We start from the raw sequence: 25,917 nt of genomic DNA, 5'->3' as shown, positions 1-25,917 counted from the left end.
TACAGTGCTGTATTTCCCCTTAAACAGCTTTATCGTATCAGGTGTGCCATGAACACACACACACACACACACACACACACACACACACACACACACACACGCGCATAAGAGCGAGAATGAAGCAGCAGATATACGTCTACCTGCTTGTCAAATTAATGCTTTATAGTCAAAGGCAGTTAAATAACATTGTGTGTGTGTGTGTGTGTGTGTGTGTGTGTGTGTGTGTGTGTGTAGACGTGGTGGGAAAGCGATTGTACTGGGTGGACTCAAAGCTTCGTCTGATCTCCAGCGTGGACTTTAACGGAGCTCAGCGCAGAGTCATCCTGTCCTCCAGTGAGAGACTCCTCCACCCCTACGCCCTCGCCGTGTTCGAGGTAACTGTGTGTGTGTGTGTGTGTGTGTGTGTGAGTGAGAGAGAGAGAGAGAGAGAGAGAGAAAATGGTTCCGATCCAGACTAGGATCAGCTAAAACCAGCAACAAACACAGTGAATCAGAAATCAGAGTGAAAACACACCAGATGTCGATACACTCCTGTAACAAACTGTAAAGGTTATAAAGCTGGATTTGGAGAAGAACTTGAACATCAAAGAGATCTGACTGTTTGAAGGTCTTAACGTTACCGTTTGTTTTTCGGAGAGTTCGGCCTCCGCAGACATTTTGCACGCTGTGTTTAATCGCGGCTGCACTGAATCATGCGAGTGCGTCACATGACGTGTTCTAAACCAACACCGGAGACGGCGTGAAATACTGCTGACGTCCACACGCGGTAGAGCCGCTGTCAGCTCACGTGCCTCCTGGAGCAGCCTGGACTTAGACACGTCCATGGACCTGACTGATAAATACACCATCACCAGATTGAATCTTATTGATCTTCCACGACACTACAGCGGTGTCATTTAGCTCCTAAATAATAATAATAATAATAATAATAATAATAATCCTAAGAAACTATTCCGAACAATCCCTCGTCAGATCCGTAGGTCCACCCCTGAGGTCCTCATTCTGTCCTAAAATATCTGTTTGTAGTCTCGTGTCATGATTAATAGTTTGTTTGTGGTTGGATTCGGAAGTAGGACACGAAGTGAGAAGGAGAGCGAGGCGTGATGGAGGGAGAGAGAGAGAGAGAGAGAGAGGGAGAGAGGGAGAGAGAGAGGGAGGGAGAGAGAGAGAGAGAGAGAGAGAGAGAGGGAGGGAGAGAGGGAGGGAGAGAGGGAGGGAGAGAGGGAGGGAGAGAGAGAGAGAGAGGGAGGGAGAGAGGGAGGGAGAGAGAGAGAGAGAGAGAGAGGGAGAGAGAGGGAGAGAGAGAGGGAGAGAGAGAGAGAGAGGGCTGTGCTGGTTTAGGAGATACAGCAAGTGAGGGCAGTGACCCAATCCAAAGACTTTTATTAACTATAAAGACTATAGGAACACGTCCAAGGCGTGAAGCTGTGTTATTGGCTGTTGGGATGTTGGTGCACCACAGGGGCTGTTGTTTGATTTCCCAGGGTTGGATTCCTATCATGTTCTTCCTCTGAGAACCATCACACCACCTGACCACATCTTTTCAAACTCTAGGGGTGGAGTAACACACTCGGAGGAGAGCGCTATCCACCACTTCCACTTGCGCGAGCACACAGGCGCCCTCTAGTGTCACGATGATTGATGTGAGGGTGCAGGCCATCCCTCCTCCCCTGTGAGGGTGTGGCCAATCTGCTGAACCCATGACCTCCGGACAATCAGATAAGGGTTAAGGCACAGAGTCACTGATCAGAGGGTCGTCGGTTTGAGGCCCAGCTCTCTCATTTGGCAGACGCTCTTAGTCGCTCCAGAGCGACTTACATTTTTATCTCATTACACATCTGAGCAGTTGAGGGTTAAGGGCCGCGCTCAAGGGCCCAACAGTGGCAACTTGGTGGTTGTGGGGTTTGAACCTGAGATCTTCTGAACCGTAGTCCAATGCCTTAACCACTGAGCTACCCCTGGCCCCCATCTCTCATGGTTGAGCGCTCGAGCACGGCCCTTCACCCTGTCTGCTCCAGGGGGCGCCGCATCATGGCCGACCCTGCATGACTTAAACATAACCACATACTGTATGTTGTCGGTTTTATTCCTCTCTTATGAACAGCTGCTTTTGGTCCTCAATGAAAAAGCTCATCAACTTCATCAGTTTGAACACAAACACACTTTTGGTAAACCACAGGTTTCATGCACCATGCTCCTGTTGATGCTCCTCGTCTCTGTTCACTTTCTCAGACGTGCCTTTGATCGATCTTGTGTTCAGGACCGCGTGTACTGGACGGACCGTGAGAAGGAGGCGGTGTACAGTGCGAACAGGCTGACCGGGCAGGACGTGACCAGCCTTGCCGAGCGCCTCAAAGATCCACATGATATCGTGGTGTTCCATGAGCTGAGTCAACCTCAAGGTTTGGAAGAGTCATCATCTTCATCATCTTTCTTTTAAATATCTGATTAGGCTCTTTTTTGCTTAAATGTTTATTAAACACTGTATATTACTGTATATCTTCTGGTCTAAAATCCGGTATGGATTACATCATGTCCTTACAGAAACGTCCAAAAAGAAAAAACATGTCTAACTAGCGTTAGCACGCGTCATTGGAGGTTAAAGAGTTTCTAGAAGGAGTTAAAATGTTAAATCTAATAATAATCTGCTGATCTTTAATGTAATCAGTGATATTATTATGATTATTATTTGAGGTTGAAGCCCACGTACATGTCTGTCTAACTTGATGCTGCAACAAAATCTGTCTGGACAGACATACAGACATACAGACAAATGTTTCTGAGACATTGTTACGGGTCCTTCAAAGTATGAAAGCTTCTTATTGTAAGTCCTGCTCCTTATAAAAAGCCTTGCATTAGATTGGTGTATTATTTCGACTGGAAGCTCCTGCAGGTTTCTGATGAAGGTTGCAGTGAAGCTGGTCAGGGGTTCAGTCTCTGCTCTTTAATTGGTGCCGTGACCCGGATCAGCGCTTGATGGACAGACGGGTACGGAGAGGAGTCAGGTGAAGGTGAGCGGAGCGGAGCTACAGTCTGGACTCTCTCAGACTTTCTCAGAGGTCAGACATCAGCGTGTGGAAAGTCGTCCCTGAAGGCATCTGAAGTCCTGAATGCATTAAGACGCGGCTCGGCGGGTGGCGGCAATCTGTCGGCGCGTGCAGGAACTGCTCCCAGCGATCCGCTCTGATCCGATGGTGTTATTTTAATTCTACACTTTGAACTTCCACCAGCTTCATTTGCATCCCAGCTTGAAACCCTGATGATGCCGGAATGGTTTATCTGCTAATTATAGCGCGAGTTAGCATGAAGACGTTACGCTGTGTGAAGGTTCCTCGCGGTGGTGCTGCTCGGTGTAACCTGTATGTTTATTGCTTATGTTTGCATTTACACTGTGTGTGTGTGTGTGTGTGTGTGTGTGTGTGTGTGTGTGTAGCTGCAGACAGCTGTAACCTGGCCGGCGTGAGAAACGGTGGTTGCGCCTTCCTGTGCCTGCGCGCTCCTCAAATCAGCGACCACTCGCCCAAATACACGTGCGCCTGCCCCGACGGCGAGGAGCTGAGCCCCGACGCGCGCGTGTGTGTCCCCGGTGAGTCGTCACACACACACTCTCACCAGTGTACCATCATTAACGTTCTCACTGAAGTGAAGTGACAGATGAAGCTGAAATCCTCTGGTTTTGTTATGACGGCGTCTCCGCTGCGGTTTACTCGCTGGTTCTGCTCACAGATTAGGCCACGCCCACGTTTATCACATCTCAGCTTCCTTTCATCTGATGTTTTTTAAACCACCAGATGTTTCATTAATCACCATTTTTACACTCCGTATGTCTTACACTTGACTTGTTGCTCAGTAATCTGAGAGGTGTGTGTGTGTGTGTGTGTGTGTGTGTGTCCACTCTGTCTCCAGTCCAGAACGTCACGGTCGCACCAGCGTTCCCCGGCGTTTCTCTAAACAGCACCTCGGCGATGGAGGCAGGGGTCGGTGCGGCGACCTCAAGGTCAGAGGTCATGACCTTCCAGGCTAAGACGGCGCCACCCAAGTCCGCGCTGAACATCACAGCGGTGTCCACGCGGAGCCCGACTGTGCTGCTGAGCACCGCTACAGGACACACCAGCAACCTGTCTCATCACTGTAAGTGTGTGTGTGTGTGTGTGTGTGTGTGTGTGTGTGTGTGTGTGTGTGTGTGTATCACAGCTTTTTTTTCTTCCAGACAGTCTGAGTCGTTAGCATGCCGCTAATCTGCAGCCGAGTGATAGTGTAATGTCAGATTAGTAATGATACAGTGATGGTTGTCACGGTAACAGGACGCTGGAATATTACATGTTAAACTCTTTCTCTCTCCTCTTTATCTTTTTCTTTACTTATCTTCCTCCTCTCTCTCTCTCTCTCTCTCTCTCTCTCTTCTTCCTCCAGCTGGTAATGAGTTGTTCCTGCTTGGACACAGCGTCCCCGTGGCTGTGCTCAGCGTTGGAATTCCCATCGGTACGTTCTTCCTCCTCCTCCTCCTCCTCACAGGTGCTGCTGACCGGTTTATTTTTAGAGCACTGCGCGCAGTGTGTGTGTGTGTGTGTGTGTGTGTGTGTGTGTGTGTTCAGTGTCCTTACACAGGTTCATTTATGTTCCTGATCCTACATTAATGTTCTTCCTGCTCGTCTCGTCTTCTTATCGCTTTCTTTTCTCATTGACTCGACTCATCTATCCTTCATCTTTGACTTTCTCTCTCTCAATCTGTCCCTCTCTGTCTCTCTCTCTGCCTGTCTCTCTCTCTCTGTCTCTCTGGTTCATCTCTCTTTTTCTTTTTTTCATTTAGAAACCATCTTTTCATCAATTAAATTTCTCTGTCTCTCTCCATCTGTTCTGTTTTTCTCCTCCTGTCCCTCTGTCCTCGTCTTTCTCCATCTGTTTCTCTATCTGTTTTCCCTCTCTCTCCATGTCTGTCTCTCTGTCTGTCTGTCTTTGTCTCTCACACGCTCTCCCCGTCTGTCTCTCTCAATCTGTCTCTCTCCCTGTCCTTCCTCCATCTGTCTCTGTCTACTTCTTCCTGTCTCTATGTCCCTATCTGTCTCTGTTTCTCTCTCTGTCTATTGCTCTCGTTTTGTCTCTATCTGTCTCGCTCCATTTCTTTGTCTCTACTTGTCTGTCTGTCTCCATCTGTCTCTGTCTCTTTTCATGTCTGTCACTTTTTCCCTATACATCTCTGTCCTTCTGTCTCTGTCTCACTCTCTCTCCCTCTACTTCCTGTTGTCAGTCAGCCGTACACTGTTAGAACATTACTGTAATAAATGTAATTATTTTTCCCAGCCTGTCTGAGGGAAGCATCAGCGCCCCCTGCTGTAAATCCCTTATAGGGTTTAACTCATTTTACTTATTAAGACCTATGTTCACTTCCTGTCTCATCGTTCACCTTATGCCTTACTGTTCACTTCCTGTCCCACTGTTCACTTCCTGTCTCATCTTCACTTCCTGTCTCAATGTTCACTTCCTGTCCCACTGTTCACTTCCTGTCCCACTGTTCACTTCCTGTCCCACTGTTCACTTCCTGTCCCACTGTTCACTTCCTGTCTCGCTATTCACTTCCTGTCTCCCTGTTCACTTCCTGTCTCATTGTTCACTTCCTGTCTCACTGTTCACTTCCTGTCCCACTGTTCACTTCCTGTCTCACTGTTCACTTCCTATCTTGCTATTCACTTCCTGTCTCCCTGTTCACTTCCTGTCCCACTGTTCACTTCCTGTCTCTCCATTCACTTCCTGTCTGACCGTTCACTTCCTGTGGTGTGTGCAGTGGCGCTCCTGCTGATTCTCTCGGCTTCCTGTCTGATTTATCGTAACTGGAGACTCCGGAGCACTAAGAGCATGAACTTCGACAACCCCGTGTACCGTAAGAGCACGGCCGAGGCCGAGGAGGACGAGATCCACATCGGGAGGAACGAGGGGCTCGCCACTCACCACCACCCGTACCCGGTGCCCGTAGTCAGCACGGCGACGTGTCCGCCCTTCATCGCCCTGCCCCTGGGCGGCGCCGTGACGGATCCGGTCCCGCACTGGTACGCGGAGCCACCCAGCGTCCCCGCCGCCAAGTGAACGGTGGAAGTGTGAGAGCCGGGGTTTCCATGGAAACGGTGTTTAACGTGTGTAACGAGGCACTGAGCTGAGGCCGAGTGTCAAAAGTTTGTACACCCGCTAGATTATACATAGCGACGGGTGTGTGTGTCTCTGGAACGGTCCGATGTGTGAATGAAGAGTCTTAAAGAGAGCGGTAATGTAACGATACAAATTAGACGCCGTGCTGTAGAGCTGCAGTAGCCCCGCCCCCTTTACTCAGGAGAGAGAGAGAGAGAGAGAGAGATAACGGAAATAAATACGCAGAGAACAGACGGGACAGGATGAGTCACGCCACATGAGTCATTTTTTCCGATCTTAAGGATATTTATGCAAAATAGCGCTACTGTACTTCCGCTAGTCACAACATTGCACCTTTAACGCAGAGGTCGTGTCCCAAACGCTTTCTGAAGGTGCAGTCAGTCGTTTTAAAATCTTCAACATATTAGTTATAAAACTGGAACAGAGGAAACTTGTGTTCACGCCACAGACACGAGAGGAACCGCATGCTAACGGATTAATTAGCGCTTTGTACATAATGATGTTTTTATAATGACAAAGTTTTTATGGAAACACGCTTAAACGGTACTTTTGTCCGCGTCCTACGCAACAGCAGGCTGCTGCAGGGAAATCACGAGAAGTGTTGTTTGTAATAATCACAAAATGTCATCATTTTATCTCATTACGCGCATAATGAGGTTTTGTATTTCTGTCCTGCCCGCTGCAGCCATGGCCGCTGAAACAGTTTCCAAAGCTTGACACCACTAGTAGGCGCTGTAACACCCAAAATGACTTTCTCTCTCTCTCTCTCTCTCTCTCTCTATCTCTCTATCCATCAGTCTTGTTTCTTCCAGACTGCAGTAGCGGAGTAAAGGAGCATTAGCACTGCATTAACCTGCTGCATTTACGCGTTGTAATAAACTTAAGCTAAGAGCTTGTCTTGTTCGTCAGTGGAACACTCCGCGTGGAACCTGTTTACAGGAAACAGGAGGGACACAGGGGTTCTGTATCTCATGTGTGGACTGGAGTGTGTAGTATTGTCTCAGGGAGTTGGAACACTGTGTGTGTGTGTGTGTGTGTGTGTGTGTGAGGGTTACCCCAACAGATCCCACAGCAATAGTAAATACACCCTCATTTTTTTGTTGTTGTTATATTTGCGACCCGTTTAGACCAGACGTCTGGTTCTGATTACAGCAGACAGGAGTCAGACTCGCTGAGGACAACTGTCTGAGAGACAGAGGAGAAAACGCTTGTCTTCACTGCATTCGGATTACATTTTTAACAATGGACACAGATTTACACAAATCTGAATTTAAAGGTTTTAAATTAAAATTTTTAGACGTTCATCAGAAATTCATCAGACGTGGCAGTGACCTTGAGTGACCTTGAGTGACCTGTATGTGGAGCTCTGTCTCGCCCTGTCTCTCTGTCTGTATGTAAACTATGCACAGTGGTTTCATCTGCACACGGCTTGATAGAGTGAAAAGCAGTTCCAGTTACTTTACGCTTTCCACGCTATAGGAGCAAAAGTATACACGCCCTTGGCCTATATGTGGTTCTGACACAGAAGCACACAGTTGTACAGGATGTCTCTGTGTGCCGTAGTGGAGGTAAGAGGAACTAACCGGCCCTTTATCCAGCATGACGACGCCCCTGTGAGACCCTCAAGGCCAGATCCAGAGTCGGAGCAGGAGAACCCACAGCCCTGACTGAACTCAACCCCACTCAACCATCGGCCCTGGGACGGACCGGAACCGGAGCCTCATCGACATGAACACAAATCCACACGTACACACACACACACACACACACACACACACACACACTCCAACATCTAGTGCCTTCCCAGAACAGAAGAGTGGAGCATGAATGGGCGTGATGCTCAGGGGTGCACATACTTCAGACAAGACGGACGCTATTAAAGGCATCAAAGTTTAATCGTCTGCAGGTCGCAACAATAATCGATTATCAGTCCTGCAGGTAACGACTTCAGACAGACGGAGAGAGAAATGTGGATTTACAAACGTGTCCCGCTACAAACAAACAAAAAGTCATGAAAGCCTCTCTGTCTCGATCTGTCTCTCTGTCTCTGTCTGTGTGTGTCTCTCTCTCTCTTGCTCTGTCTCGTTCTCTGTCTCTCTTGCTCTGTCTCTGTGTCTCTCTTGCTCTGTCTCTCTCTGTCTCGCTTTCTGTCCCCCTTTTGCTGTCTTCCTCTCTGTCTCGCTCTGTTTCTCTCTTTCTATCTCACTTTGTCTCGTTCTCTGTCTCGTTTTCTGTCTCTCTTGCTCTGTCTCTTGCTCTGTCTTTTTGTCTCGCTCTCTTTCTCTGTCTCTGTCCCGTTCGCTGTCTCTCTGTCTTGCTCTGTTTCTCTCTCTCTGTCTCTCTCACTTGTGTGTTTTCACCTGCCAGACGTCGGCCCTTAATCAGACCGTCTGTGCTGTTAAAAGTCTTAGCAGGTTTAAGTCATGATTTCTGGGTCCAGTGTTTCTCTAACACACACACACACACTACACACACTACACATTACACACTCACACACATTAAACAGAGATTGGACAGAAGACTGAAGAGATTGGACTGGGTGGAAATATCGCTTAATTTGACTGATTTTCTGTCTTTATATCATCGAAACAAGCTGTTGAAGGGGGAAGTGTGTGTGTGTGTGTGTGTGTGTGTGTGTGCGTGTGTGTGTGTGTGTGTGTGTGAAAGCTTACTGTGTGTTACTGTAAAGGTTTTCCTACACATACTTTTGATACGCTAATGTAAAGATGTATAAATGTACATAAGAGTTGAAAGTGAAACTCATTTATTTGTACGAAACGACAAGAACTTTTTCCTGATTGTGAATATAAACCACGTCCCAAAGTGTCTCCCGTCTTATTCACCTGCGTTTGTTTTTTACCTGACTTTTTATTCCTTTATTGTTTTAGTGCCTTATTTCAGTACAGTGCTTTTATTGGAATTAAGTTTCATTGTGCTTTTATTGAAGATCTCTCTCTCTCTCTCTCTCTCTCTCCCTCCCTCTCTCTCTCCCTCTTTCTCTCTCTCTCTCCCTCTCTCTCTCTCTCTCTCTCCCTCTTTCTCTCGCTCTCTCTCTCTCTCTCCCTCTCTTTCACCCCATCTCTCTCTCTCCCTCTCTCTCTCTCTCTCTCTCTCTCTCTCTCCCTCTTTCTCTCTCTCTCTCCCTCTCTCTCTCTCTCTCTCTCCCTCTTTCTCTCGCTCTCTCTCTCTCTCTCCCTCTCTTTCCCCCCATCTCTCTCTCTCCCTCTTTCTCTCTCTCTCTCTCTCTCCCTCTTTCTCTCTCTCTCTCTCTCTCCCTCTCTTTCCCCCCATCTCTCTCCCTCCCTCTCTCTCTCCCTCTCCCTCTCTCTCTCCCTCTCTCTCTCCCTCTCTCTCTCCCTCTCTCTCTCTGGATTGTTATAAAAGCCTTTAAAAGTCGCGTGTCTTTTCTTCTCTGGTCTCAAACATCTCGCTGAAATCAGACAGAAGACCACACCCTGTACTGTGTAACCCTGTAGTCACTCTGCTGACACACACACACACACACACACTGAGCTGCTGATGTCTGATTTATTTGCAGAGGTGAGGGATCAGACAGCTCTCATCCACACACGGGTCAGAACAAATCACAGTCCGATCCAAACAGACGTGTGGTTTAATTTATTGTATTATTGTTGCTATGGTAACAGCACGTTGTGTCCAGTGATGTGGTTAGGTTCTTTAATACAGAATATGTGTCCCAAAGAAGCTCCTTCTGAAGTTTATACAACCTGGAAGTTACAGATCTCACTTTCCTAAAAACTTCAGCTGTTTTAAAGAGATGATTTTATATGAGCCCCATTTTACAGCGTTGTCTCACTTCAAACACTAATCATTTAAAGTGTAAACGAATTATATTTCTTTATAAGTATTGATATTAAAGTTGGTAGAAGCATACGACCAGTAAAAAATCTAAATTAAAGCGTTATTGCAATTTTCTTTTCCCAAAAAATCTGTAGTGTCTGTAACCCTGTCGAATTCATATTGCAATATCTTAACGATTTAGCGTTTTAATAATTTTTTTTTTTTCAGATTTATGTCTCTTCATGTGAAGTCTAAATCTAAATTTCATCTGAATGAAAAAACGTAAATACACTACAGACATAAAAGGGCACAAAGTTGTATTTAGCAAATTTATTTTAACTTTTATCTAATAAAAATATCCATGTGTGTGTATATTTACAGAAATGCAGTCGGGAGATAAGAAGTATTAAGTATTCTGAAAAACCGAATGTTATATGATCCGATCTGATCATTCGTTTTTTCCCCCGAGGTGAGACACTTTTCAGCACCGACACCACGTTTCAGCTTTCCCTTTGGTGTCATTTGTTTATAAAGTGTGGAAGGAGTCTCCAGTGTCAGAGCTTTGGGTTCTCACACCTGCAGGAGGAGGAGTTCACACTTTTATTAACATTAGAGAGAGAATAAAGAGAGACCGGTGAGGGTTCGAGTGTTTATAGCTGCTATAATGTAAGTGAGAACAGGAGCATGTTCCTGTGTGACTTGACTGAGACGGAACGCTCTCGAACCCGAGCACGGAGCATTAGGACGAGGATTATAAACGATAGAGCCGAGGATCTACACCTGAGGTGTAAAGAGTCTGGGACGCGACATGCTGATTATTTTACAGGATATGCGAAAAAAAATATACAGAAAGTCTTTCATAAAAATCCTCCGGCAGAAATAATTTACCGTCTGCGACGCCGTCTCATCAGTCAGAGTCATGAACCGGTCCAGACGTCCGTCTCTCAGGCACGACTAATCACAATAATCATAATAACCATCATAGAAGCATCTTATTATTCAAATTATTACAGAAACGTAATGAGAATTCTACATGGAGCCACAGAACGAGTTCTACAGTCACGAAGCGTCTCGTCTCTACGCCATCTTGCATTTGTCGTTGGCTTTAGTGTTGGCGGTCCGAGCCTTTAGCAGGTCCGCGATCTCCGTGTGCGACGCCTGCGTGGCCAGAGACAGAGCGCTGCGGCTTCCCTGTAACACACACACACACACACACACACACACAGCAGATGCAGTGAGAGACAACAACAACAACAAAGAGTTGTCAATCACATGGTCTCGGCTGTGATTGACTGCACTGTGATCTAACGCTGTTTGTGCTCTTTATTTATTGATGTGTTTATTTATCTCTGATTGATAAGAGACAGACAGACAGACGTATTTTGTCTTCCTGCTTCGTTCCTTGTCCTGATGATTTCCTCTCGTTAGACCAAACTGGATGAAACCTTACTGGTGAGGTACTTTATACACAAAGACACAAGAAGCAGATGACTTTAAACACACACACACACACACACACACACACACACACACACACTCACACGTGTGTAAGTGATTTCTAAAAAAAACTAAATAAACAAAATCTGTGGCCTGGAGTTTTCCTGCACCGTTATCTAATTATCTCTGAATATAAAGTCTGAGCTGCGACCTGATTGGCTGAGGAGGAAAAACACTCGGTCAAATCATTTATTATCCAAATTGCAGCCAAATATTAAAAGGATTAATATTTAAGCATATATCTTAATGAACTCAAGTAACATGTACACGCACTCACAAAAGTAAGAGTCACATGACCATGCAGAGTCACATGACCTATCCACCATGTTCATTTCTCATCTGTGATTCACTCTCTGATTACCGAACAGGAAGTGTATTTGTCTGAGCACCAAAGAAGGACAACTTCAACCTGAAATTATAATAATATCACTGATTCCATTAAAGAACAGCTATTATTTTTAGCTTTAACCTTCAATGACGCGTACTAATTCAGAGCGGAGGTGTAGTGGTTAGCACTGTCGCCTTGCACCTCCAGGGTCTGGGTTCGATTCCCAGCCAGGCTCAATGGAGTTTGCATGTTCTTCCCGTGCTTGGTGGGTTTCCTCCGCATACTCTGGTTTCCTCCCAAAGACATGTAGATTAGACTAATTGGTGTTCCCAAATTGTGTTAATGAGTGCGTGTGTGTGTGTGTGTGTGCCTGCGATGGATTGGCACCCTGTCCAGGGTGTACCCCGCCTTGTGCCCTAAGCCTCCTGGGATAGGACACCCTGAATACCGGATAAAGCGGTGTAGAAGATGAGTGAGAGTGAATTCAGAGCACATGTGAGGAGGAAGCATCAGGCGCTGAGTTATAACTGTGTCCACTAGATGGCACCGTTTTATTCTAAACCCTGTGTTTTCTTACATACGTTGTGTTTCTCCTCCGTTAATAAACACATGTAGTGTCTGGTTGCTTCTGAAGCAGACCCGGAGCACAATCTAACGCTTCTTAAAGAGGAGGAGAGAACATCAAAGGACAGAGTTCTATTTTCCTACACTGAAGCAGAAGAGCTTAATTTTCAATATATGGTTATTTACGGGAAAAAAATTGCCTTTTCTGGTTGTTTTATTTTTTCTTTTCTTTTTGCTGCACTGATTTTACCTAGGAGCAGAATTCCCACCTTATCCGTGAGGTTAACGTCACAGTCAGGATCCTCCAGCAGAATCCGGACGATGTCTGCGTGTCCGCGGTCGCAGGCGCTGATCAGAGCCGTGGTTCCTGCTTGATCCTGAGCGTTAACGTTGGCACCGTTTGCCAGGAGGAGTCTCAACATGGATGCTCGGCCATGTCTGACCGCCAGGTGGAGCGCCGTCTGACCCACCTGTAGGGACACAAGTACAGGACGATAAAATTAAACGCGGCTGTAACGCGGCTCCCTTTTCTTTGTGCTACCATCCTTGTTAACATTCTTGGGACCCATGGTGCTATGTCTTCACTAAATCTTACACAAAATGGAAAAAAAACTCACGTTACTTGGCTTTCCAATGATGCAAATAAGAATGGCTCCGGACGTACGCGCGACTTAGCCAGTGTTCGTTTCAGTTCGGGTGCTTGTATGCTAAAAACATTTTGTGTTTGCACAAAATGCAAAAACCTCACAAATAAAATGTATAAACTCACTTCACTTGGCTTTGCAAAAACAAGCTTTGAACGGCTCCAGTGGTCGTTTCGGTTCAGTCACTCATATGCCAAAATTTTTTCGCACACAGAGGCAAATTTCTCGTGAAATTTCAGTTCTTAAGGTGAAATTTGTGAGGTACCCTTGTATAATGTAGATATGATGATAAATGATCTTAACTCTCAAAACTCCTCAACTGTGTCATTACAAGCCTTACACATCCTGGGATTAGCATTAGCTACTATAGTTAACGTTTAATAAAATAAAAATGTGAATTCTACCAAATCTGCAAAACGTTTTTCTGATAAGTGATGACAAAATTCAAATTATTAATCTGAATATTTCTAGAAGATGAAGTGAAGCAAGCTGCTAAATCCAAAGTCCAGTGGGTGGAGTCAGACCTGAACTAGCTCCTCCTAACTGGAACGATCGCTCACGAAAGTCCAGGAGTTACAGTTTATATGAGTAGTTGGACCAGCTCTGTCTCTACCCCCTGCTCCTTCAGCTCTGTGGAGTGGACTGCAAAAAGTCTGACCTTACAGAGTAATACCTCAGTGCATCACCCACCTGCCCTGCTCGAGCGTTAACATCCCCGAGCTCCATCAGCTGCTGGACCACCTTTATATCCGTATCAGTGTCCACTGACTGCAGAGACGCCAACATGATCGCCGTGTACCCGGTCTTATTCTTCAGGTCCACGTCACACACACCTGGAGAACACAGAGCATCCAGTAGAGCTTCAGGAGAAGACCTTCTCTAAGAGTTAACTCAGGCTCCGGATAAACAGAGCTCAAAATCACTGTCGGTAAAAACAGTTTTATTTCTGAAGATTTTAGGAGACCGTTTATTCATTTTGGCGTTGTAGCACTCTGAGTTCCATCTGAGTTCCAGAGCTCAGTTCTGTTTTTAGCTGAGTAGTAATTCAGGATTGGCTCGAGTGACACGAACAGTGGTTTGGATGCTTCCAGCAGTGCCAGTGTGTGTGTGTGTATGTGTGTTGAAAAAAAAAAAAAGAAAAAAAATCCTCATGACTGAAACTTTCCCTCAGAGAAGCCCTCTTGAATAGTCATGCCCTTACTCAGCAACTTTACAACGTGTCATTTTATCATTTATGTAACAGATGTAGTAAAAATAAATCCCAAGGTTTCTAGAGAAGCAGGACGTCTCAGCAGAAAACATTGTAGCAGGTTTTGTTTGTGTACTAATGCAAAACTTTAGCTCAGAGCTCAATAAGGTGCAGAGGTAGCACAGTGGTTAAGGTGTTGGCCTATGGGTCAGAAGGTTCCAGGTTTAAGACCCAGTACCACTAAGGTGCCACTGCTAGTCGCTCGGTATAAGGGCTTCTGCCAAATGCTGTAAATCTAATAAAGTCCATTCCTCTCTCTATCTGTTCAACTATATTACATTTTTGACAGATGGTCCTGACATCTTCCTTTTCACATTTGTTTTTTTTTTGGCAAAGACATGCCCACTACCCTCCTACAGACCAACAGAGACTCGTTTGTAAGGATCCGTGTGCATAAGAATTGGCAAATTGTCATGAAAACCAAATAAAGACGCCATTACACAACACACTGTAGATTAGTTTAGTAGAAGGTGCATATGAAGGACAGTGGTCATGGTGATGGAAAACTATTCTCCCTGTGTATCGCTGAATTAATCAAACACTTCTAAATACTCAAGTTGAAATTTTTATACATGATCATATTTAGTATGTAAAGTACACCAGAGAGAGTGTCCTGATGGGAAACATCAGAACCTGGTTCAGGAACAGCACCATGCAGGAGAGACGAGCTCTACAGAGGTTGGTGCAATCAGCTGAGCGCATCATCTACACCAAGCTCCCTGACCTGCACTCAATCTACAGCAGGGTCAGGAAGCTCATGAAGGAACTCAGCCACACCATCAGTGGACTGTTCACTCTGTTGTGGTCAGGAAAAGCGCTTCCGCTCCCTGAAGACCAAAACAGAGAGACTGAGAAGAAGCTTATTCCTGCAGGCTACACGGACTCTTAACCAGAACTCCACATGGAGGAAGAAAACTGAACTGTAGTTCAACCAAACTGTACTTGAATGTGGTTTGAAGAAGGCAAAGATGAGGAAAGAGAGTGATAGAAGGATAGAAGGGACAAGCCATAACCCTGTAATGGTTTAGGAGAAAAACCCACATAAACAATATGAAGCAAGCAAATCATAAGTTAAAGGAAAAATAAGACTTGTGCATTGCTGATGGTGAGATGTTGTGGTGACTGACCCGTGTCCAAGAGGAGTTTAACGATGCTGAATTTGGAGTGCGACACACTGTAATGCAGAGCCGTGTTTCCGTTATCATCCACCATGTTGACCAGGAACTGCAGCACCGCAGGGGTTTTACTGGCCACTTCGTTAACGTACAGAGCGGCCGTGTTGGCACACGAGTTCTCCTCAGCACACACGTGGAACCACTGCTGGAACACCATGGTCAGAGCCCGCCTCTAGAGAACGACAAGATGATAAACGTGATGGTCAGTAGCTCAAACACCACTGACGTCCCAAACTGTATGGCTTTAGCGACTTACCATTTCATCGTTTGGTTCAGAAACTTCATTCATGTGCTTCTCCAGGAAGTGACACGCGTTCATGAAGTCGCTCTCCACCCCCCTGAGGTAACGGGTTGTTAATAACACATGATGATTAAGCTTATATTCATGAGAACTTGCTCAGATGATGCTATCTTACCTTCCGCTGTCACCACGTGGTGCTTCTTCTGGTTCAGATCCTGAACACATGCCGTCCTGCTTGTCCTCTGCCTGACCTCCTGGACATTTTGCTTCACACTTCCTGTCTTGCTGTTCATGATGTTCTTCAGCCATTTTCGAGTCCCTGGTCTCTGCACTGGTTTTTCTATTGCTCAGGGTAGAACTTGGCAGCTCTACTTCAGTTAGGAAAATGTTTTGGTTAAACCCTTCCTCCGCAGGATCCTCTGCCCTTGTGCTGCTCTCCACTCCTTCACCAGAGTCACTGAGAATTAATCCAAAGAGAAATTACTGAAATACTGACCAGTGCCAAACCCAGATGTTTGTAATGTGATATACAGTAGAAGTGTGTTACCGGTCTCTTCCCTGGTCTTCTTCAGGACATTCCCATGTCTCCACCACAGATAGCTGGTCCTCCATCATGGACTCCTGAGCTTAAATGAACAAGAGTGCAGATGCAAATATGAGTAATGCATTGTGTAACCTTTTATACGGAGAACGGGCCAACAAACACGGGTGTGTGTGTGTGTGTGTGTGTGTGGGCGTGAGCATGGGGGATCAACAATACAGTAAATTCAAGAAGAACACCAGTTTTGTTAAATGATAATAATCATTTTTAATAGAACTACTCTCGATACACCAGAGCAATAAAATAATTGTAATGAAATATTAGCACATATGAAATTCCAGAAATGTCTATATGATGCTGTTAACCTGAAATCCCCCAGACTGTCCTCAAGTTGCTGTCGAGGTGTTGCCCCAGTGGACCACCTGATCCACATATACAGTACAGCAGACACAAATTGTTACGCGGGACGCCCTTCCTAACGCAACCCTCCTATTCTATCCAGGCTTGAGACCAATGGCTAGTATTTCACCATAATCTTAAATACATAATGTTTCCTGATGTCCCTGAGAATTCCGTTCTGAAATTATTACATAACAAATATTTAGACTATTATAAACTTTTAAATGTAAACGCTCCAAATGAACAAAATTGTCTGCCATGAGAACAAGTCGAATGGAAAAAGAATAAAAACATCCAGATATAAGTTCCATATTTGTTATAGAATAGAAAGAAATCTTAAATAAATAGTCTATATTCAAAAGGGATTGGGAGTTGTTTCAGTTACATATCATAATTGGTTTTTGTATCAATTCATCTCCACACTAATTTGAAAAACAATATATTTTTAGGGCCAGAACTCAATTAAAAAAATTATCTAATTAATTAGAGGCTTTGTAATTAATTAATCGAAATTAATCGCATTTTAATCGCATATAAATATTCGACCTAAGAACAGTGAGAAGTAAGTTTTTTCATATGGATTTTTAGTATACCATTGAATAATGACTTAATACATAAGCTTAAGCAACAAAATATCGTTTATTTTTGTTCAATCAAGTCCAACAGACCAGTGCAACATTGCCATTAAGTGTAGCAATAGAATACGAATACGAATAACTTGTGGCAAAGCTTGCACACAACCATGCTCTTATCGACGCTACTGTACCATTCATTCGTTTTTAATAACAAAATTTTCCATCCACAGGGCCAACCAAAGCGGTCTCATCAGCTTCTTTGTTCATGTTTACTGTGGTTTGTTTTTGTCTGAACGTTAGTTAGTGCTCCAGTTTAATCAGTTTCCCAAAACTCATCCAGTGATAAATGTTCCGCGGTGCAAAAATAAGTGCGATTAAAATGCGTAAAAAAAATTTTAACGCGTTATTTTTGTGTAATTAATTAATCTAAATTAACGCGTTAAAGTCCCGGCCCTAATATTTTTTAGTACGCTTACATTTATATATGTTTGTATTTGAGGAGGTAAAATGTTGCAGTTCCTCTATATTCCTACAGATGGAGCACTCTTAACTACTCACAGCATCCTGCATCCTGTTGTTGCTGTTTTTCCTCCCTATTATTATTTGTGATATAATTTCTTTTATTATACATGTTAACTCTCTGTTTGTGCCTCTTGAATAAATGCTGAAAAATAAAGACATTAGAATGCAGTTTTTGTTGTCCTATTGGTCATTAACTTTTTTTTTGGTCTGGCTGACTCAGAGTTAGACTGAATATGTCTTATCACCTAAAATTGACACATTTGATTTGCATAGTGGTGGTGTGATAAAGAGGAGATACTCTAACCACCATAAAGATATTTTATAATAATTTTCCTATAACAGCACATCCTGTCACACCTTCTTCTTCTTGTACCATAGCAACCTATTCTCAACTACAATTCTTTATTTATTAACAAAGAACAATTTTCGACTTTTGTATGGCAGCTATAAGCCGCATTCCCTCACCAGTCTCTATTCTTCTGGGTAAACTCCTCGGTCCTGAAGATGTGGAGCTTAAAGTTACAGCTTTACCTCTGACTCTTACAAAACGCTGACACTGGAGACTCCTTCCTTCCATAAAATAAAATAAAAAAATAATAATAATTTTCCCTGCTGTATACCATTACCACCAGCATATTAGTAAGAAAAAAAAGTTTACTCTACTTCTTTATCTGCACTACTCACATAAGCGTGTCACTTCCTCAGAGCTTGTGTTACAGAAAATCACCCCCTTCTGACTGAACTTCAACAGTGCTGTGGTGTAAAGAGCTTTACCTGATGGTGGTGCACCTCCTGAAGGTGATACATAGAGTGTCAGAAGGTTGGCTAAAGAGACCAGCTGTGTTTGGATGAAGCAGACGCGTGGGTGTAGATGTTTAGAGGACATATCTTTTCCTGATCCCTCGTTTCTGCAGAGACACTCCCACTGCTCCTGAAGGAGCTCTCTGACTTTTTTCACATGGTGCTCCATGTCTGCTTGGGATCCTGCAGCTTCTGCTGATGTGCCGGGTTTAAAGTCTTGCTCTAAACACACCTGGAAAGCTTTACTTGCCTCTGGTTCAGGTGAAGACATTTGTGGAGATTCTTTGTTCTCTAGGTTCCTCAGGTTGTCTGGTCTAACCCAAATGCTTTCAGCATGTTGTTTGGTCAACTCATTGATTCTTTCATCTTTGAAGCGACTCTCCTGTTTCTGTTGCTTAAGAAGAATTGTGGTCTTTTCCAGATCAGAATCGAGTTCATGAAGCTTTTGTTCTAGAGCTGTGATTTTCTTTTGCAAAGCCTCAATGAGGGACTCTTCAGCATCTTCATGATTTTTCTTAGTCACTTGTGAATGTTTTTCTGTGGTCATCGCAATCGCATTAACCTGCTGAGAGGAAGCCTTGATGTTCTCTTCCAGCTGATCGTACTCCCGGTCCATCCAATCATCTTTCATTTGATTTTTCTTTTCCCTCACCTTTACCACACTGGAAAAGTCCTGAAGCACGGCGTTGTCAGGTTCGGATTGGAACGTGTGCAGGAGCCTCTCATGCTCCTCCTGCAAGATACATATCTGTGCTCTAAGTTCTGGTATAATCCTGATCTCCTCTTCCAGCTCCCCGACTCTTTGAAGAGCCGCAGTCAGCTGCTGAATTGTCCCGTTAACGCCTCCTGGGCTGTGGAAGACGTCCTCGATAGAACCATTCTCTTGAGAGAGGAAATCCCTGGAACCGTTGGGGCTGGTCGGGTCCTCGTTGGAGTATTTTCTCAATAACACTGTTAAGGGTAAACTTGAGGCTCGCAGTAGATTTGGCCTCACATGTGGTCCCAGCGGTTGCTCGTCAAAAGCCTTGGAGAATTTGTATGGAGACTCTGACTGCCTGCTGTAACCAGCTGACTCTCCGTCTCCCGGATGCTGGGAGTCTGCGAGGCGGGTCCTGGGAAATAAGATGCTCGCAGAGTTCCACTGGGAGGATCTGCAGCTGTACCCGGGCAAGCTGAGGTTACGTGCCAAGTTACCACTGCTCCGCACACGCGGCCTGCGCTGAAGTTGAACCCTTCTGAGGGTGTTGCCCTTTTCAATGTCCTCGACATATTTAACAAAATCCAGGTCCAAATGAAATCCGTAAGGGGTTTCGACAGAATATGAAGGTTGCCTTCTGTTCTCTTTTGGAGCGACGCCGTTGACTGAGAAAACAAGCGAACAGCAATTATAAGCAAACTTTGGCTTCTCGACGTACATGGAGTTTAGTCTAGACCACTGCTTCCCAAAGCTTTGGCTTCAGCCCCCTAGTGGGTTGTAAAGGTACCGCTGTTGGGCTGGTGAATTAACTGCCATGAAATAATTATGATTACTTTTTTAAATGTAAATATTTATTTAGAGCTCATAAAACAAAGCCATGATTTAAATTTTGTTATTCTTTATTTAATTGCATTTCATGTTCTGATCAGAGTCGTGATTAAAGGTTTGGGTTCAGGGCTGTTATTTTCAGGTTCAATGGCTGGTCTAGACAGATAAACTCAGTGATTTAGGGTCATTACCTTTCTGGTTATCCATTCTTTGTGTGTTTTTTTCAGCTTGGTGAAATTTTCATACCTTGCTTAGCCTGAGAATAAAAGAAAAATAAATATAGAGTTATTTTAAAATGAGAAATGTGGATGATTGTAACATGAGAAGCTTTTCGCTCATAAAAATGAGCTTCACACTGATGTGCAGTTATTTAAAGTCTCTCCTCAGTCTCAGTCTGAGCGTTCCAAAACCTCTTTGCAAATTCAGCAGCTGATTTTCTTGCAAAACATTTGTTCTCATTTGTTCAGATTTTTTTTAACTAAATACCACAAAACAACACTGTGATTAAAGTCTGGAATTAATTTTGTTTTCATGTGAAGGACAGCAGATGAACTGGACCAAGCTCTTCTTCATGGAGGTTTCCATTGTAATTCAATTTCTTCTTCTTTTATCTCAGTAGGGAAAAAAATTCAGCAAATGTAAAATGTCACAGTCGTACACAATCTAATAAGTGCATGCGTGCCACGATTACAAATGGACTCAACATCCTACAGAACATTTTGTAAAAGATTATCGAAGTCTTCCAGTCCTGCAGCACCACCTCAGATCTCTCTCTGTCTCTCTCCTCGTTCCTTTTCCTGCTCCTGACCACGTCGCACCACAAAAGGAGCCACGTCACAAACAATGTCAGCTATGTCGTAAACACACAAACAGCCCAAACCCAAACCACACTCGGACAAACTCCACAACGCCCGCTCTGTCCCGAACAGAGCCCGTCTCATCAGGAACCTCTTCCTCATACCATGAGCTGTGTAGCTGTGATCAGGGAGAAGGTCAGACACGGGGCGGGGAACAGGAGCTGATCAGGGGGTGGCGGTCCTTCAGCCTTGAGTTTACACTGAGCTGAATCGAAAAAAGGAAGAAACGACCTTTATTTTCTCAGGAAGCAAAACTTAAAACAAAATGTCTCCTGCATCCTGAAGTTCAGAGTCGTCCTTCACAGAGGTGTTTATGTGCGCATGTGTGCTCTGATCAAATCTCCACCGACACACATACACACCCTATTGTTACAGGATGATGGAAATCATAGCAGCAGTCACGTGACGGGAAAAAAACGTCAGTTGAAAAGTATCTGTGAATAAACTGGAAATAAAAGCATGAATTAAGGTCTCGCTACTGTTACGTATTTAAAGGTCCTGTACCAACCTGTAACAAGTTAATGCAGGTCTTAGAGTTTCCCCAAAGTGTGTGTGTGGGTGTGTGTGTGTGTGTGTGTGTGTGTTATTGCCCTTGATAGTGCATTGTTCCTAACCTCGATCTCCCCGTTTCACTCCTCCTCTGAACGCACCGTTTCAGTGTCTGTGAGAGCCACCAGTGCTGAGCATCTAATATGACATCACATTAGGGAGGAAAATCGAATCAGCTTAAACGCTGGCAAATACAAACATCAAAAGAGGATAAAAAGCTGGGAATGTTATATTTTTCATGTTTTTTTACATGAACGGTTTTCCCTTCCCTCAGTCAAACTGATCATTTCTTCCTACTGTATAAGCACATTTTTGTACACACACACACACACACACACACACTCCCCTCTTTCCTACTTTACCCCCCCTAAAATAAAGCCCTGCACTTATTTAAATACATTTTTCTCCATTTGCATTCCTTCATTCCTCGTCAGACCACAAATTGGTTTTGAATCTGTGACAAATCACAATCTCCTAAAGGCTTGAGACGTAAAAGCGTAAACAGCGCGGTGTGGGAGGAAGCGGAGGTTTTTCCAGCAGGGTTTCAGGGCTCAGGATAGAGAGGGGGGTGGGGGGGGGGGGGGGTGGATGAGACACGGTATAGAAACTCAGTTGGAGTAAACAGAACTCGAGCCCGGTTCTGCTGTCGGTTCCAAACCCGGGAGTTCAGCTCAATTTGCCTGCAGTGACTCAGAGACGTCTAACCGCGCGTGTTTATGGTGTAGAACTCCTGCCCACAGATTAGACCTTAAGATTTTAGACTCGTCTTTTTCCAGCCCATAGATTAAAACCTGGCTCTGGTTTATTCTCACACAATGGAGTGCGACTGTAACGGCCGCTCCACTCTTCCTGTTACGGCCCCCTCGGCGGCGCGGTTTCCTCGGCACACAACCTCATTCCTTCTCGTCTATTTGGAGTTTGGGGTTGAGGACAGAGGCCAAAACCCGCATGTGTCCCTCTCTGACCCTTGGAGGGTGTGGAATGTCCTACTGTCTTTTACAATCAGGACTGTGTCATAAGGACCTTTCCTTTTTTATCCCCTCTGTCTGTCTCTCTCGCTCTCTCTCACACACTCACATCTGTTTTTCAGATCTGTTTCTTTTCTTTACCAACTTTTATTTTTTTTCTGTCTTACTCCATTTCCTTTTTTTCCACTCTGTTGACAGAGCTTGGACCGTGCAGATCACCGTGGCTCACCGCCAAGCACAATAAGGGCATTTGCAGAGCGGTTACGTGAGACCTTGTGTGGGTTAAAACCGTCCCAAACTTCTACACGTCTGCACGCTGAGATGACATTACACCCTGCTCATGTCCCGTGCAGCTCTGGAGTCCATCTTCCCATCGTCCTCACTCAACAATTGCTTCTTCTCATTATCATGATAAATTTTTTGTGTGCAAGAAAAATCCCTTCAGATGAAGGAACAACCCATTTTACATGGAATATATATAACTTTTTTTAAATAAGTTTCAAGACTTTGTAAATCATTACCTGTCCTGCTCCAGGTTTGGCATGAGCGTCCCCTCCTACTGTCCCCGTCTAGCTCCAGTTTGGCATTTCCTTTCCCCAGACGCCATCACGGACGCAGAACAATCCGAGTCGGTGGGATGAAAAACCCCTGGATGTGAAATTCTTTGAAAACATAAAGCAGTATTATTGTGTTGAGATCTGAGAGCGGGGGACGGACATCGGTGCTCACGCCTCCCCGTGTACGCCGGGTCCAGTGAGAGCAGACGGGAGTGGTGAAAACATAACCAGAGGGCCAATAGGAGTGTGTGTGTGTGTGTGTGTGTGTGTGTGTGTGTGTGTGCATCGTAGTGCTAAAGAGACATTTATGAAAACAAGAGCCATGTGTCAGAGGACTTATAGAAGGAACTCACACACACACACACACACACACAGTCAGAGTGTAACTTAATACACCACAGATGGCCTCAACATCCACTTTAATCAGAAAATACCATGGGGCTTTAGAGGGAGGGCACGCGAGCCTGTTAAACCCTCTCAGCACATTGCCCTGATGCCGACCGCATCACACCTTCCTGTCTGTTTTCTTTTCCGCTAATTGCTGTGAAACTCGCTCGGTAATATCTGTACTCCACTGTCTCGTGTCTCCCAGACGCCTCAGACATCCCCATCTCAGAAATCCTGCAGAGGAACGCTTGTTTTGGGTGATCTTCTCTTTTCAACTTGCGGGGGCACCTGATGTACAGTTATTTAACTTCCCACATGCAGTGTGTATAACATCATATGTACAGTGGGCTAAAAAAGTATTTATTCAGCCACCAGTTGCGCCAGTTCTCCCACTTAAAAAGATGAAAGAGGCCTGTAATTTTCATCATAGGTATACCTCAACTATGAGAGACAAAATAAGAAAAAAAAATCCATGAAATCACTGTACTGTAGGATTTTTTAAAAATAATTTATTTGCTAATTATGGTGAGAAATAAGTATTTGTTCACCTACAAACAATCAAGATTTCTGTCTCTCACAGACCTGTAACTTCTTTAAGAGGCTCCTCTGTCCTCCACTCAATACCTGTATTATTGGCAGTCAGTATAAAAGACACCTGTCCACTACCTCATACAGTCACACTCCAAACTCCACTATGGCCGAGACCAAAGAGCCGTCAAAGGACACCAGAAACTAAACTGTAGACCTGCACCAGGCTGGGGAGACTGAATCTGCAGCTTGGTGATCAACTGTGGGAGCAATTATCAGAAAATGGAAGACATACAAGACCACTGATAATCTCCCTCCATCTGGGGCTCCACGCAAGATCTCACCCCGTGGGGTCAAAAAGATCACAAGAACTGTGAGCAAAAATCTCAGAACCACATGGAGAGACCTAGTGAATGACCTGCAGAGAGCTGGGACCAAAGTAACAAACCATCAGTAACACACTGCGCCGCCAGGGACTCAAATCCTGCAGTGCCAGACGTGTCCCCCTGCTTAAGGGTGCTGACAAATTATAAAGACTTCTAAATTTACTGTGGGATTATCGTGGGATTATCAGTATCATGAACGTTACTCTCAGGTAAAAGTAAGAAATAAGTGCTTTTAAAAATAAATGTAACTTTACACAACTAACTTTTAGATGGTTGTTGTTGAACAGCTTTTATCACTCACTCTCACTCACTCACTCACTCACTCACTCACTCTCACTCCCTCACTCTCACTCACTCTCACTCACTCACTCACTCACTCTCACTCACTCACTCACTCACTCACTCACTCTCACTCACTCACACTCACTCACTCACTCTCACTCACTCACTCACTCACTCTCACTCACTCACTCTCACTCACTCACTCTCACTCACTCACACTCACTTACTCACTCTCACTCACTCACTCACTCACTCTCACTCACTCACTCTCACTCACTCACACTCACTCACTCACTCTCACTCACTCTCACTCACTCACTCTCACTCACTCTCACTCACTCACTCTCACTCACTCACTCACTCTCACTCACTCACTCACTCACTCTCACTCACTCACTCTCACTCACTCACTCACTCTCACTCACTCACTCTCACTCACTCACTTACTCTCACTCACTCTCACTCACTCACTCACTCACACTCACTTACTTACACTCACTCACTCTCACTCACTCACTCACTCACTCTCACTCACTCACCCTCACTTACTGGGTCGAACTCACACTTACTTACTCACTTACACTCATTCACTCACACCCACTCACTCACTCACTCACTCTCACTCACTTACTCTCACTCACTCACACTCACTCACTCACTCACTCTCACTCACTCACTCACTCTCACTCACTCACTCTCACTCACTCACTCACTCTCACTCACTCACTCACTCTCACTCACTCACTCACTTACTCACCCTCACTTACTGGGTCGAACTCACACTTACTTACTCACTTACACTCATTCACTCACACCCACTCACTTACTCACTCACACTCCCTCACTCCCTCACTCACATTTCTTTAGTTAGAGATGTCAGACTACATGACTGACTGAACAATTGATTTAAATGTTGTGATTTTTTTTGGCAGCTCCAGAGTGTTTTTTTTTAATAGACTCACATATAATCTGGAACAAAATCATTCCAATCTCTGATTATGAAGTTCTCCAGTCTGTACACAGAGCACACACAGTCCACCGATGCCCCAGTGTAAATAAAGACACATGTTGTTTGATTACCAAACGAGGTTCGAGGTTATGTTTGCAGTCTCCCTCTGATATGGGTTAACATTTAACTCCTAGGCTTTCTGTGTCTATCCATGACTCTGAACCTTATCTCCATCCAAAATAAACTCTCTATAGACTTTATATTAGACCAGAGACTCTAAAGAGCAGGTTTGGGACAAACGAATAAAAACAAAAAAAAAGCCTAATGATCCTCTTTAACTTACTGTATGTGTCTCTCATTAAAAAAAAAAAAGTCAAATCATGGTTTTCTCACTGAAATAAAACAAATGATTTAATGAGAGATTTAACACATATCCAGGCGTTAGTTACAG

The 25,917-nt window shown here is 44.5% G+C and overlaps 2 protein-coding genes across 4 annotated transcripts in view; one reads left to right on the top strand and one right to left on the bottom strand.

Moving 5' to 3' along the window:
* LOC128528902 (low-density lipoprotein receptor-related protein 8-like) overlaps window positions 1-7,493 on the top strand; it is a 45,090-nt gene extending 37,597 nt beyond the window's left edge. For both annotated transcript variants that reach the window (XM_053502097.1, XM_053502090.1), the window contains exons 13-18: window positions 235-374; window positions 2,261-2,402; window positions 3,434-3,586; window positions 3,907-4,131; window positions 4,414-4,482; window positions 5,783-7,493. In XM_053502097.1, coding sequence (XP_053358072.1) covers window positions 235-374; window positions 2,261-2,402; window positions 3,434-3,586; window positions 3,907-4,131; window positions 4,414-4,482; window positions 5,783-6,081 — 1,028 coding nt within the window. In that variant the 3' untranslated portion in view covers window positions 6,082-7,493. The remainder of the gene's footprint in view (window positions 1-234; window positions 375-2,260; window positions 2,403-3,433; window positions 3,587-3,906; window positions 4,132-4,413; window positions 4,483-5,782) is intronic.
* A 2,251-nt stretch (window positions 7,494-9,744) lies between these two features.
* LOC128529270 (KN motif and ankyrin repeat domain-containing protein 2-like) lies at window positions 9,745-23,078 on the bottom strand. 2 transcript variants are annotated; one of them, XM_053502680.1, is made up of 10 exons: window positions 22,899-23,078; window positions 20,195-20,259; window positions 18,452-19,840; window positions 16,188-16,266; window positions 15,816-16,097; window positions 15,656-15,737; window positions 15,352-15,571; window positions 13,666-13,808; window positions 12,601-12,801; window positions 9,745-11,133 (listed from the first exon to the last, which is right to left on the bottom strand). In XM_053502680.1, exons 2-10 carry the CDS (start codon window positions 20,208-20,210, stop codon window positions 11,020-11,022), a joined length of 2,526 nt encoding a protein of 841 aa, XP_053358655.1. In that variant the 5' UTR covers window positions 20,211-20,259; window positions 22,899-23,078; the 3' UTR covers window positions 9,745-11,019. The 2 variants fall into 2 exon arrangements, with proteins under 2 accessions (XP_053358655.1, XP_053358661.1); XM_053502686.1 differs by lacking the exon at window positions 22,899-23,078 and adding an exon at window positions 21,475-21,516.
* Window positions 23,079-25,917: the final 2,839 nt, after the last annotated feature.

This window comes from Clarias gariepinus, chromosome 1, assembly GCF_024256425.1.
Source record: "Clarias gariepinus isolate MV-2021 ecotype Netherlands chromosome 1, CGAR_prim_01v2, whole genome shotgun sequence".
Lineage (NCBI taxonomy): Eukaryota > Metazoa > Chordata > Actinopteri > Siluriformes > Clariidae > Clarias > Clarias gariepinus.
The sequence above is the reverse complement of the archived record's forward strand: the minus strand, read 5'-3'. Positions and strand labels throughout refer to the sequence as shown.